This window comes from Sinohyriopsis cumingii, chromosome 4 (genome assembly GCF_028554795.1).
Source record: "Sinohyriopsis cumingii isolate HCF-2022 chromosome 4, ASM2855479v2, whole genome shotgun sequence".
NCBI classification, from domain to species: Eukaryota; Metazoa; Mollusca; class Bivalvia; order Unionida; family Unionidae; genus Sinohyriopsis; species Sinohyriopsis cumingii.
Window position 1 is genome coordinate 23,430,351 of NC_142964.1, and position 15,112 is coordinate 23,445,462.

Here is a 15,112-nt window from a genome sequence, read left to right on the forward strand (position 1 = left end):
TAATTTTATATTTTTCAAGACCGAGGCTTATTTTCAAGGACTTTTCAAGGTAAAAATGATTTTAAAGTACTTTTTAAGGATGAATCGACATTTAAGTACTTTTCATGGTACCATGAAAACCTTGGAGGAGTTGCATTGTGCCAGAGTAACATGTATTGTTTTCAGACCTTAAAGTTAATACAGATAAAACAAAATTTATGCCATCTGACATGTACTGTTTCAGGTCTTCAAATATTACATTTGCCGGTGAATTAAAACTGAAGTAAAAACAAAATTAATCTTTGAGCTGGGATATGAATTACATCCCTGTTTCATCTGGTTAGGGGTCATTCAATATTTATAAAACGTGTTGTGCTACAACTGTTTATGATTTTATACATAGATGGTCTCGAGTCAAAACATGGTCTGCAAGAGAGCCTAAGTATTCAGATTACATTAGGACAAGTGATGCCTTAAAGTCAATACCAAGAAACAATAATTATGCCAGTATGACATGTGCATGTGTGTGTGTGTGACTTGGAATTTTAATGTAGCTTCAACAATTTTTCAGTCATATCGCTAGGACGTCTGCAGCATGACATGAATTGGTTAAAAGTTTTATCTATTTGATTAACCTGTAAATTAAAGTTATGTCTAGTTAAAAAAAAGTAATCTTTGAGGAGAGATACTAGTTACATCACTTTTTATTTTGATCAAGGGTCATTTAATATTTACAAAATTTGTCTGTAAAGGCCAAGTTTTATTTCATGTTCTACTAGCTATAGCCACATTAAACTTCTGTGAATTCCCTGGTCATGAAATTGTTTTGGTATGGCTGGTCTTGAGCCATATCTACTCTATATTTTGAATGTTATTTTCAACAGGGATTACTTCCTGGACATCCAGTCTGAGATAACTGTTATGTATCAATTCATAAGATTCAGTAAATAACAGAAGAATAGAGGCATCACCCTTTTGAGTGTCATGGTTTCATGTCAGGTTTATAGCATAATTAAAATTGGTAGTAACATTTATTTAGTCCCAGTTCAGGAACAAGAGAAAAATCAACCATAACTTACAAGAAAAGAAAAACAACACAATGTCAGGCAGAGCTGAAATTTTACAACTGTGTAGTAATGTCTTTCAGTTTCTGGAAGTTGCAATTTTCAATTAATTTGACAGTCTGAAATATATTCTTGTTTGTAAAAACCCAAAAATTTCTTGGAAGCCTATGACTATTTTGTAAATCCCCAAATTTCTCAGAAAAAGTCATCCTGTACAACCTGCTGTTTCCAAGGTGATATAAAATTTTATATCAGCGACACTATATTGGATTTGTGATTCATACCAGATTCACCAAGGCAAAAAGAAAGCTTCAGTTACGAATTCACAATTTCTGAAAAAACACAAGGTAGCATCCCTACACTGAATATTATGTTTCACAATATTGACTAAAAAATGATTAGTTACTAGCATAAAAGTTGAATTATTAATCATAAAAGAATACAAAATACCAAAAAGGCACTAATGGTGAAATTCATAAACCATTTTATTCATTCTGTAGATTCTTCAAGAAAATATTCACTTATGATGCATAAATTTAAAACATATAATGCCAAATTAGCACAGTTTCATACACAAAAATCACACAAAGGAACTCTAGCTCACTAGCCAAAAATAATTTTCAGGAATCCAAGAAAAGTTTGTGTCTTCTTTTTAACTGCTGAGTATTAAAACCATCACTGATATTCTTGCGAAGTTCCAACATACCAAAATTTGGTAACAAGAATACTTCTTATATAGGAATTAAAATGTTTTGCATCTTTGAAAATTAGAGACCTTGTCTCTGCATCAAGATGTAAACACATGCTATGTTTGGTTTAAATCTATAAGCAATATTTTTGGGAATTAAATTGCTTAAGTGGTATAATTCATTATATTCTTCTCATATACCCACAGACTCTGTTAATACATTCTATTCATGCCTGCTTGTTTTATCTTACTCACAAGCCAGTATCGCTAAAAAAATTGAGTCACGACCTTTGCCCTTAATAGGAATGTCAGTGCTGATTATCAACTTGTTAATTGGAATACAATACAAAATCTGGTCAAAATTCACTTGTATATATACAAATCACTGTGTATATAAGCTCTATTAAATAAAAAATCCAAACGATGCCATTTGACCTGACTCCATGGTAACCAAGACTTAGTTTGCAAAAATGTGTTGACATGTTAGTGGTTAGATCTGCACAATTTTCATTTAGAACCAGCTAATACTGCAACAGTGTTACAGCAAAAACTTAAGCTGATATGAACATCGAGTGAGGAAAAGCAGCCATATGTAGACTTTCCGGATGGCAACATCGAGTCAGGAAATGAAGCCATATGTCAACTTTCACTTTTAATACAAGAAAAACTACATTTAGTAAGAAAGAAGCTTATTACATTTTTTTTTAGTAACATCCCTTCTGGAAAGGTAGCTATCACAAGATTTGTCAAATTTGGAAGCTCATATTGGCATCATTTTCAGTGAGAACCAACTACAATGTTCAAGAAGTGTTTTAATGAAAACACCATTTTAATACAAACATTTCTAAACGAGGAGGAGTGATATGAATCTATGGCCATCATGTTGGAGTTATAATCAGCACATTTTTATCTAGGACCATCTAGACATAATAATAATTCATATAGCGAAATCTCCAAGTCAATATAATTATCCATTCAGAAGTAGTAGAAATAATATGATTTTTAAGATGGCCACCATGGTAGCCATAATGAATTTCCAGAGACACAATTTTCTCTTAGAACTGTCTAGACCATGGGTTGAATGTGTGTTTTCTAAAGTTTTATGGCAATCCTCCCTAAAGTTTAAGGAGGAAAAATGATAATAAACTTGTGCTAATGAACAATGATTTCTGAATGCCAGATGACAGGCCATCATGTACGCTCCTCTGGTCTTTGATGAGAAGAGCTAAAAATTGAAGGCTTTCGGTCTCTGGTTGCACAACATAATCACTATCACAGCCACTCTACTTTCCTCCATGTTTACTTCCCTGAAAGTAAGGATTTAAATAAAAAATTAAAAAAATTAAAATGAATAAACAGTAACAACATTCTTTTAGTGCCAATCTAATTATAATTTTAAAGAATTATATCCACTGTTACACAGTTTCATGATGGTCCACTATTTCAAACAAAGTGAGAAATCTGCTATCAAGGCAATAATCTTAATGCTTTTATCAGTTATGAATTCCCATCTCTATTCCACTCCCTATATCATCATTCCCATACACCAGGTTTGGCTGTGATGAGTGGATTCACACTGCACATATCCATCCCCAACCATGTATGAAAAATGTCTATGTATCTCTATATGAGGGGTCCTGCTACACTAAAACACACAAATAGGCAGGATCACAATTTCATGTTCTTTTATTATATAAAAAAAGCCTGAGGATGAAAATTTTAACAAAGCAAGCAGATGATGGGTGAATGGGTAGACAGCAAAGTTTACTTTTCTGAATTGTCCTTGACCTTAAAATACAGGTGATAATAGTGACAAAAGACAGGCAAACCTCACTTTTTCGAAGTGTCCTTGACCTTAAACTACAGGTGATAATAGTAACAAAAGACAGGCAGACCTCGCTTTTTCGAAGTGTCCTTGACCTTAAACTACAGGTGATAATAGTAACAAAAGACAGGCAGACCTCGCTTTTCTGAAGTGTCCATTACCACAGATTACATTTGATAGTAGTAGCATAGGACAGACAAACCTTGCTTTTATGAAGTTGTTCATATACTATATGCGATAGTAGTAGCATAGGACAGACGAACCTTGCTTTTATGAAGTGTTCATATACTATATGCGATAGTAGTAGCATAGGACAGACGAACCTTGCTTTTATGAAGTGTTCATATACTATATGCGATAGTAGTAGCATAGGACAGACAAACCTTGCTTTTATGAAGTGTTCATATACTATATGCGATAGTAGTAGCATAGGACAGACAAACCTTGCTTTTATGAAGTGTTCATATACTATATGCGATAGTAGTAGCATAGGACAGACAAACCTTGCTTTTATGAAGTGTTCATATACTATATGCAATAGTGGTAGCATAGGACAGACAAACCTTGCTTTTATGAAGTGTTCATATACTATATGCGATAGTGGTAGCATAGGACAGACAAACCTTGCTTTTATGAAGTGTTCATATACTATATGTGATAGTGGTAGCAGAGGACAGACAAACCTATGTCTGAGGTACAATCTTCTTGAAAGAAACAAAACAGTCGAGTCTTCCCAAACCCAACATAAATGGATACATATTATATATACAGCAAACAAAATTTTACAATCATTCCCACAATTAGATGTTCTGAGATATGCTTTCTAGTAATCATTCCCACAATCTGATGTGTTGAAATATGCTCCCTGGTCAACATTCCCACAATTTGATGTGCTGAAATATGCTCCCTGGTCATCGTTCCCACAATTAGATGTGCTGAAATATGCTCCCTGGTCAACATTCCCACAATTTGATGTGCTGAAATATGCTCCCTGGTCATCATTCCCACAATTTGATGTGCTGAAATATGTTTCCTAGTTATGATTCCCACATTGTGATATGCTGAAATATGGCAAGAAATAAAAACTGCATAGACATGACATGATTTTGGTCTTCCATAAAAAAAGCTGAAAAAATTTTAAAGGGGGGTTTGGGGGTCCTCCCCTAACAGGGTTTTGAGAAGCAGTGCCCCCGATCCGGGATCCAATGGGTCTTTGTCATTTTACACTCATTTGGCATTTTACACTCATAAAAAACTGCTCCTGGTGCAACTTATTATAAAATAAACCAAAATAATCATCTGAAAAACTAATAAACTTACAAAAAAATGATCAACTTGACTCTTCAATAATTTCAAAATATTTATTGTCACATGAATTTGTTCTCCAATACTACTGATACTTAAGTTATTTCATGTGCATGTCAGTGTTCACATCATAATTAAGTCAAAATAATTTGTCAAGTTTTGCAGCATATATAGTATACTTCTCTCTTTTCATAACAAATCTGTAAAATAAACACCCAAGTACATCAACTACATACAAATAATCCCATACATTCGCTTGTCTTTTTCTCCAATGGACACAACCTGTTGATATGCCAGTTGAGCTCTTTTTGCGACTTTGGCAAAGATTTATTTAGCCTTCCATTTTGTCACCACTGACTTTTTTGACTCAATGTAAAATCGTTTCTTTTCTTTTGCAATGAGAGCCTTTTCCTTTCAAGCTGGTGTTTGCACTGGTGACACACAGTGTGCATATTCTGACAGAGGGTTACATCTGTTCTCTCATGCAAGAAATCTTTCTTCTTATAGAAATTATTGCACTTTTTCCAGATACCAATCTGAACTTCAAATTTTCCGTATGCAGCTTATTTTGTAGGTGCTGTTTCAAACTCTTCCAACTGCGATTACTGTAATTCAGATCTTTCTTGCAGAGGTCACAAAATGCCAGTCCTATAGCATTCAGTTTTTTTATAAACTGACCAATTAAATTTCCATCAACTTTCTGCTCTAGCCATTCCCATATGTTTTGTAAACCTTTATCTAAACTTTTCTTTGGGACACCATGTTTTGCAAGCATGCTTCTTCTTTCCATTGCCATCAGTTTCCATTACACAAAGATTCACTGGATGAATTTAAACCTCTGACCAATCAGAATACTCTTTATGAGAATCGTGTGCTAACTCTAACCACTAAGGCCACTAAAGCGGTTGTATACAAATGCATGAATGAATAAATATAAGAACAAATGTAATTCGTGAATGAATGAATGTATGAATCAAAGAACAAATAAATGAAAATTAACCAACACAAATGACAACAAAAGTACCGTTAAGTAAAAACAATATTTTTTCTTCAAATGTCAATTCAATCTAAACCATCGACATTACCTTCTCCACTGTTTTTCTTGCCTTAAAAAAATTATGAATGTTTAAAATTGTTCAAAGCGGTTGCAAAACATTTACCAAGTACATTCTAATCTACTTTTTGATTAAAGGTAAATTAAGAATTCAACTGCACACCTAGCCTCAATGTGCCTCTAACTTTCTTTCTTTCTTTGTCTCATTAACTCTTTTTCTGTGTGCATCTCTCTGTCTCATTCTCGTTATCTTTCTCTGTTTCATTCTTTTTATCCTTCTCTCCCCGTCTGCGACTGAACTATTCATTACATCCTTTAATTTATGATAGAAACTCCTAAAATCTTTCTTTCTTTGGTAATAACATTTCTGTTTGAATTTTGAACATACCTTTACCTGAATATACATTTCTCGTTTATGCCATAAAACTAAGTTGTAGCCCTACCACACTACTAAACATTTCATTTAGTCCTCGTCTTACTAAGATGGCTTGCTGACTGATACTCTAAGCAAAGCATTGAACTGCTATCAGCATCCTTTAACTAAAACTATTTTACAAAATTAGAACTGTACTGAACGTAACTTTTGAATTTTTAAAGTTATTTTATCCACAGTACAGTCAAGAAATCTCAACTTCGAAATCTGTAAATTTGCCAAAAGTAAATGAGTTATCACTGATTTCATGAATTTACAAAATTGTATTAAACTTGAAAGATGTACTTCAAGTATCATATCTGACTGGTTTGCAGTTTGAGATTATGGACTGGATTATTCATCTCTCTGAACTAAACTGATTACCTTCAGCTTGTCAAAGTCTGCTTTGAGACCGTGGTTCTTTGATCTCTCTTTTTCAAGCTCAGCTGTCAATTCTTGTACCTGTAAAATTGTTGATTAAAACAGGACTTCAATTTGCATTGTCTTGCAGTGAATTCTGAAAATGTCATGACAAAATTTCAAGTCTTCTCTTCAATATTACTTCACAAAATAACATAGTATATCAAAATAACATAGTACACCAAAATCTGTTGCAAGTTTGTTTTATTTTTACTGTAGCAAGCAATGATGGTGATATAGGTATGATCCATGTCTTTCATAAAGATGTGACAGGTGAAGGTAATTATTTCTGAAGGTAATATTTTTGAATTAAGACAGGTGAAATAATCCTACAATTAAAACTAGGCATGCACATTGTGAGTATGAATAAGTACTACATACTATGAGTGATGAGGTAAAGGCATATACTAATTAGACATGGAATTAAACTGGGTTGATAATTTGACCTAGACCCAAAATATTGTTGAGTAAATGTATCGATGGATGGACAGAGGTAATAACATATTCCACATCCCATGTAACTATCATGAAAATGTGTGAACTTTATTTAGAAGAACCAAACTAAAATTCAAATGACCTGCAAATAACTCATTTTGCAAGTAAAATTACAAGACTGGAATAGAATTTGACATAATTTAAATTTGAATTTAAACACAAACCTAGAATCCAGCAACTGGCTAAAATTTAATTCTGACTTATGTTTAAACTAAATTTTAAAACTTATGTTGCTGAAATTAAGACTAAGCATATTGCTGAACAGATCCAAGTTGAAGAAACTGCCAATCAAAGTAAAGCTCACTTTATAAGGAGCACTGAGTATAGTTCCTTCATAAAAAAATGTCTTTAGAGAATACCAAGCTTGTACACACAGACTTTAAAATAAAGCTGTACCGATGTCACTTTTTGCAGATTATGCCAATACTGTGTATAGCCAATTATTAAAATTGACGATATCGATTATGAGACCGATTATTTCATTATTATTTGTTTTATAACAATGACTGGTTCATATAATGCAAGCAGATATTTTGCCGTGTGAGTTAAAAAAATGTTGTTTATATGGCAAGTGAATTTGAACTTCTATACAAAAACAAAAAGAAACCGGATAAGAAGTACATTGCTTCTTATAGAAAACAATGATCACACAAACATAAAACTTGAAAATTTTTTAAACTAACACTGATAAAACTTAAGGTTTGTCAATTCAAGATATAAATGAATGAAAATGTATTAAGCTAGTCTTTTAACTTATGTTCAATGATGCAGGTTGCCATTACTATATTTCAATAAATGACTAAAAATATTTAATAACGATAAGCAAATAATTAAATTTAATAATATGCATGCTTTAAGAATAAAGTTACTGTACAATGACTGCAGCTAATACTGAAAGCCTAGTTAGGTTGTATTTAAGCAACAGTAACATTCTCCCTTCTCACAAAGTAACAATCCATGACGATTCAAAAAAATCTGGCCTGCACCACTAAACAGCTGCTCACTCGGAACGCTTGTAGCTGGTGCAGAGAAATAGCATCTAGCTAATTTGGCCAAGTAGGGAACTGAAACCTGTGAGCATTCAACCAGCTGTATATGTCTTCTCATGGCAACAGAGGACTGGCCAGATACAATTCAAGCATTGCTTAAAATGGCGTCATCCATGTGGGTTGTTTCGTTGACGGTATGGACAGGTACGTCACAGGTCACAGAAAACAAATCCCAGATATGTGACGTTGATGGTCTGGTGGCATTTGTTTCAGTTTTACTGTTTTTGGTCGGGGATTCTTCCTGCTTGTCAGCTGATGCAACTATGATGCATTCTGCTCTAAGCCATTCTTTGGATCTGGCCACAAGTAATTCTTTGCTGAATAGGCAATGTTTGTATCGTGGATCCAAGATGGTGGCCAAGACAAGCCTCTTGTTGCTGCAACGTCAGCAAAGCACGTGTTCAGTGACGTCAGCATATCATGGCGCATTGTCTGAATACCTTGACTCGTTTCATGCTCTCGAGCCAGCAACATTCTGAGCATTTTCAGCTTAGGAAGAATGAAGCATAGGAAAAATGACGGATACTGATGTTTGGCTATCACATACTTCCTTGGTAATGTCTGCAAATGGGCCTAATGTGCCCACAGTATTGTTAATCAAGACCCAATTTTGGGCTGTTAGGCTCGGCAGGTCATAGAGAGTAGCATAAGCCCCAAAGACTTGTTTTTGTTCATACAACAAAACCAACATATTGTATGTAGAATTCCAGTGTGTCTGGATCTCCTGGATGAGTTTCTTATGGGCACTGCCAAATTTTTCCTGCTGCTCTTGGAGCTGCTGTTGTGCCAGGATGGAATGCGGGAACTTGCTGACTATGGATCGCGAGATTGCCAAAACATCTTTGACAGGTAGTAGCGACAGAATGCCATCACTGACAATGAGCTGCAGTGTGTGCAAAACAGCTGATGCTGTTGATTTCAGCCAGATGCATTGCTTTAACCGTGTTTGCACCTCCATCATGCAGAAGAACATGGATAGCAGTTTTGTATTCCTTGCATAATTTGTCTAGTTTGCTCGCCAAATATTCTCCTGTGTGTGATTCATCGAGAGGCATCGCTGCTAAAAATTGCCTGTTTCCACTGCAAGTCTTCCGTCGGCCAGTGTACTGTAAGACTCAACAAGGTTATGCCAATGGACGGGTCTGACCACGAATCAGAAGTCAAACTAAGGTCAGATTGGGCAGAAACTAAATCACGCACCTTGCTTTGTATCGCCTTATGCCTGTCAGGTATCAAAGATGTGGAAGAGTATTTCCGACTTGGAATTTTATAGTGCGGCTCTGCCTTGGCCAGATGTCGAAATCCAATGTCTTCAACAATAGAAAATGGTTGCACATCTACTGCCATGAACTCTGCAATAGCTTTGTGCCAACTAATAGCTCTCGGGTTGACAAATGCAAATGGCTGCTTCAGGTCCAGCATGGTATCAATAGTAATAGTACGAGGAGTTACTGCACCCTGCTGAGGTTAACTGTGCATTCTTTTCTTTTTTGTCTGCCAAAAACAGGCCATGTTCGACAATATGCTTGCAGCAAAAGTGCTGGACAAGATTTGATGTCATATAGTTTTTAGAATCCCTTCCACCTCTGGAAATGCATGCTTTGCAAAGTGTGCAATTTGCTTTGGATTCATCAACTGCATTTACTTTGAAGTAGTTCCATACTAAACTTGAGTGTTTAGAGTTGAACATTATGCATAGGCTTGGTAGTATATTTAATAGTGTACAATCACTAGTCAATATCAATAATCCAATCGATTCACGCTTTTGAAATAATGTTTCAAATCAAGTAAGTTACTACTAAGTTGTCCACGTGGCCGGATGGATGCACGCACCACAATGCGAGTTGTATACTAAAGCAGCTGGGATATCCAGGGGTAATGTTGCTGGCGCTGGCATGCCAATATCAATGCTGCATAATATTTGCATGTCAGTGTTTAGCTGCTTCAGTGTGCAACTGCTATTCGTTGATTAGCAGCATTGCAGGTTTGGCTAAAGAACAGATTAACTATAGTGAGTTATAGTGTCATAGAAGATGCAAATTTTGTTAGCTATCTAATCTGCCTAGCTATCTGGTAATGTGTATGCGAGACGTTCAAAAGCCACACAGGGCCTCATTGGCTGGTTGGCTGCTGCGATTGGGATGAGTACATGAATAGTATTGATAATTTGTTGTGTACAGACAATCAGCAGTAGTTTACAGCAAGTGTGTTATAAAGTATTTACTTTTAAGAATATATTGTCTTTCAATTACCCCCCCCCCCCCCCCCCCGGCTTATTCCTTAATTTCCACTATTTAATTCTGATTTAAAATTCAGGCCATGTCAAGATGAATGTTATGATTAAATTTATATTTTGGAAATTTGTTTACATCAGCACAGATTATTTCTGCCGATACCAATTATACTGATTGTTCTAATAATTGGCCCAATTATGAGTATGGCTGATTAATCAGTACAGCTTTACTTTAAAAGTTACAGCTAAGTGTTTAGCGAATACCAAGCTTGTACACATAGATTTTAAAAGTTACAGCTAAGTGTTTAGCGAATACAAGACAGACTTGTACACACAGACTTTAAAAGTTGTAGAGAATACCAAGCTTGTACACACAGTTTTTAAAATTTGTAGCTAAGTATTTAGAGAATACCAAGCTTGTACACACAGATTATAAAAGTTACAGCTAAGTGCTTAGAGAATACCAAGCTTATACACTGACTTTAAATGTTGTAGAGAATGAACATAAAGGCATTAAATGTTGTAGAGAATGTACACTGACTTTTGCACAATGACTTTAAATATTGTAAAGAATGTACACTAACTTTAAATGTTGTAGAGAATGTACACAAAGACATTAAATGTTGTAGAGAATGTACACAAAGACATTAAATGTTGTAGAGAATGTACACAAAGACATTAAATGTTGTAGAGAATGTACACAAAGACATTAAATGTTGTAGAGAATGTACACAAAGACATTAAATGTTGTACAGAATGTACACAAAGACTTTAAATGTTGTAGAGAATGTACACAAAGACATTAAATGTTGTAGAGAATGTACACAAAGACATTAAATGTTGTAGAGAATGTACACTAACTTTAAATGTTGTACAGAATGCACACAAAGACATTAAATGTTGTAGAGAATGTACACAAAGATATTAAATGTTGTAGAGAATGTACACAAAGACATTAAACGTTGTAGAGAATGTACACAAAGACATTAAATGTTGTAGAGAATACATACTGACTTTAAATGTTGTAGAGAATGTACACAAAGACATTAAATGTTGTACAGAATGTACACAAAGACATTAAATGTTGTAGAGAATGTACACAAAGACATTAAATGTTGTAGAGAATGTACACTAACTTTAAATGTTGTACAGAATGTACACAAAGACTTTAAATGTTGTAGAGAATGTACACAAAGACATTAAATGTTGTACAGAATGTACACAAAGACATTAAATGTTGTACAGAATGTACACAAAGACATTAAATGTTGTAGAGAATACATACTAACTTTAAATGTTGTAGAGAATGTACAGAAATACATTAAATGTCGTAGAGAATACATACTATCTTTAAATGTTGTAGAGAATGTACACAAAGACATTAAATGTTGTAGAGAATACATACTAACTTTAAATGTTGTAGAGAATGTACAGAAATACATTAAATGTTGTAGAGAATACATACTATCTTTAAATGTTGTAGAGAATGTACACAAAGACATTAAATGTTGTAGAGAATGTACACAAAGACTTTAAATGTTGTAGAGAATGTACAGAAATACATTAAATGTTGTAGAGAATGTACACAAAGACATTAAATGTTGTAGAGAATGTACAGAAATACATTAAATGTTGTAGAGAATATACACAAAGACATTAAATGTTGTAGAGAATACATACTGACTTTAAATGTTGTAGAGAACGTACACAAAGACATTAAATGTTGTAGAGAATGTACACAAAGACATTAAATGTTGTAGAGAATGTACACAAAGACATTAAATGTTGTAGAGAATGTACACAAAAACATTAAATGTTGTACAGAATGTACAATGACTTTAAATATTGTAGAGAATGTACACTGACTTTAAATGTTGTAGAGAATGTACACAATGACTTTAAATATTGTAGAGAATGTACACTGACTTTAAATATTGTAGAGAATACATACTGACATTAAATGTTGTAGAGAATGTACAGAAATACATTAAATGTTGTAGAGAATGTACAGAAATACATTAAATGTTGTAGAGAATGCACACAAAGACATTAAATGTTGTAGAGAATGTACACAAAGACATTAAATGTAGAGAATGTACACTGACTTTAAATGTTGTAGAGAATGTACAGAAATACATTAAATGTTGTAGAGAATGTACAATGACTTTAAATGTTATAGAGAATGTACAATGACTTTAAATGTTGTAGAGAATGTACAATGACTTTAAATGTTGTAGAGAATGTACAATGACTTTAAATGTTGTAGAGAATGTACACTGACTTTAAATGTTGTAGAGAATGTACACAATGACTTTAAATATTGTAGAGAATGTACATTGACTTTAAATATTGTAGAGAATACATACTGACATTAAATGCTGTAGAGAATTACACTGATGTTATATTGCTGTTATTGTTGTAGGGTTTAACACCATTTTGCAGCACAATATAGGCTATACATGGCAGCCAGTATAAATGGTGGAGGAAGAACCTTGGGAAAACCCCGGAAAGAACCACTGACCCACGAGAAGCTACTGACAAGTTTTCTCATGTACCCACACTGGCTGAACCCAAGGCTCAAACCCACGCAGACAGGTGAGATGGCAATGATCTGTAATGGTGAGCACTTTTGACCAATCAGCCACTTGGGGCCCCCTACACTGATGTTAAATGCTGTAGAGAATGTAATTTTTGTTGCACATAAGAACTGGACTGCACCACATGGTTATTATTATTAAGATAATATGAATCACATGCTTTTCTGCATGATGCATGTGCCATCAGAGGTCACATAGAATTTTGACCATGTTGCAAGTCCTAATAGAAGAAATAGAAAGTAGAAACTGAACAGTATTGGAAGGATATACCCATTCTAAAGTAGAAACTGAACAGTATTGGAAGGATATACCCATTCTAAAGTGAAACTGAACAGTATTGGAAGGATATACCCATTCTAAAGTAGAAACTGAACAGCAGTGGAAGGATATACCCATTCTAAAGTAGAAACTGAACAGTAGTGGAAGGATATACCCATTCTAAAGTAGAAACTGAACAGTAGTCGAAAGATATACCCATTCTAAAGGAGAAACTGAACAGTAGTGGAAGGATATACCCATTCTAAAGGAGAAACTGAACAGTAGTGGAAGGATATACCCATTCTAAAGTAGAAACTGAACAGTATTGGAAGGATATACCCATTCTAAAGTAGAAACTGAACAGTACTGGAAGGATATACCCATTCTAAAGTAGAAACTGAACAGTATTGGAAGGATATACCCATTCTAAAGTAGAAACTGAACAGTAGTGGAAGGATATACCCATTCTAAAGTGAAACTGTCAGAACTTTATGGGCTTGATAATTAATATTTTTATATTTCAGTATATGCAAATTTCATTTCTAAAACCCCCAAGTTTTATATTTGGTTTGTATTTGTTTATAAGTGTTCTAGCTTAACAGTCAACCTACTCTACATCATTTACCAACACACAAGCATAAAATATTGGAATTGTGATACAAATTTCCATTAATATTATGTTTTGTAATATTTTAATATAATAATGTATTTCTTCAAGTTTTTTGACTTTTTAAAAGTATTCTGACTCCTACTGTATAAATGTTTTGACATTTTAAATACCTACAGTCATAACTGTTATTAACATTTTAAATGCTTACAGTCATTACTGTTCTTCACTTTTAAATACCTACAGTCATAGCTGTTTTTGAACTTGGTCAATTTCTTTTGTGACTATATATTTATGTAAGTAAATTTATTTTAAGAAAAGTTTTCATCCATATCAAAGTAATGGTCAGTGTCTTGAAGAATTATGGTATTGGTTGAACCTTGATTCCTCACTCCAAAAACATTTGTCAGTTCATTATACATATGACAGAACAGAGAAGTCAGCTAAGGACAAAGCAGGAGTTTTGAAAAATATGGTAAGACTCTGGACTTTCAAAAGATGGAGGATTTTCAATGAGAATGGTGAATTTTTCATTGTGGCAGTTGCCTTCAGCATTTTTATTTCCAATGAGTACCCATACTAGGGTCAATATGGAAGTAGTTGTCATTCATCTGTATGAGAGCTTTTGCATCATTTCAAAGTCAGGGCACATTTCTGACTAGGTCTGAAAAATGATCTGCTATGATAAACTGAAAACTAAATTTTGCTTTCAAGTTGGCAAACAGTATCTCAGCATATATATATTTATCTACATTTGATGCAGATTCCATGGGATGTCAGTGATTGCTTAGTCGTTGTTGTGTTTATTATGATTTCAGGAGATGTGGTTTCTGCATGAAATGTCATTCTTGCCACCACAGCATACTTTAAAAGTCAGCCTTATGTGAAGGACAGAACATGTATTCATTTCCTTTGAACTTGTTTCCAAGTACTAAAATTCCTGTTTCCATCAATCGTTGAATTTTGTGTGATATTTCAGTGCTTAGATTTGAGTGTTATTGCAATGGAGATAATGCACACTTAGACATCTCAACAAACTTTAAAGACTGAAATCAAACCAATTTTGTGTGAATTACTTTTGATCACACATAATATAGACTCTAATCTAGTACTGACAGCTTTCAGC

At 34.0% G+C, this 15,112-nt stretch overlaps 1 protein-coding gene across 1 annotated transcript in view; it reads right to left on the bottom strand.

The window, feature by feature from the left end:
- Positions 1-1,510: 1,510 nt before the first annotated feature.
- Positions 1,511-15,112, bottom strand: part of LOC149800813 (uncharacterized) — a 72,569-nt gene continuing 58,967 nt past the window's right edge. The window contains exons 9-10 of the mRNA XM_089954808.1: positions 6,712-6,789; positions 1,511-3,038 (exon numbers count right to left, since the gene is read on the bottom strand). Coding sequence (XP_089810934.1) covers positions 3,015-3,038; positions 6,712-6,789 — 102 coding nt within the window. The 3' untranslated portion in view covers positions 1,511-3,014. The remainder of the gene's footprint in view (positions 3,039-6,711; positions 6,790-15,112) is intronic.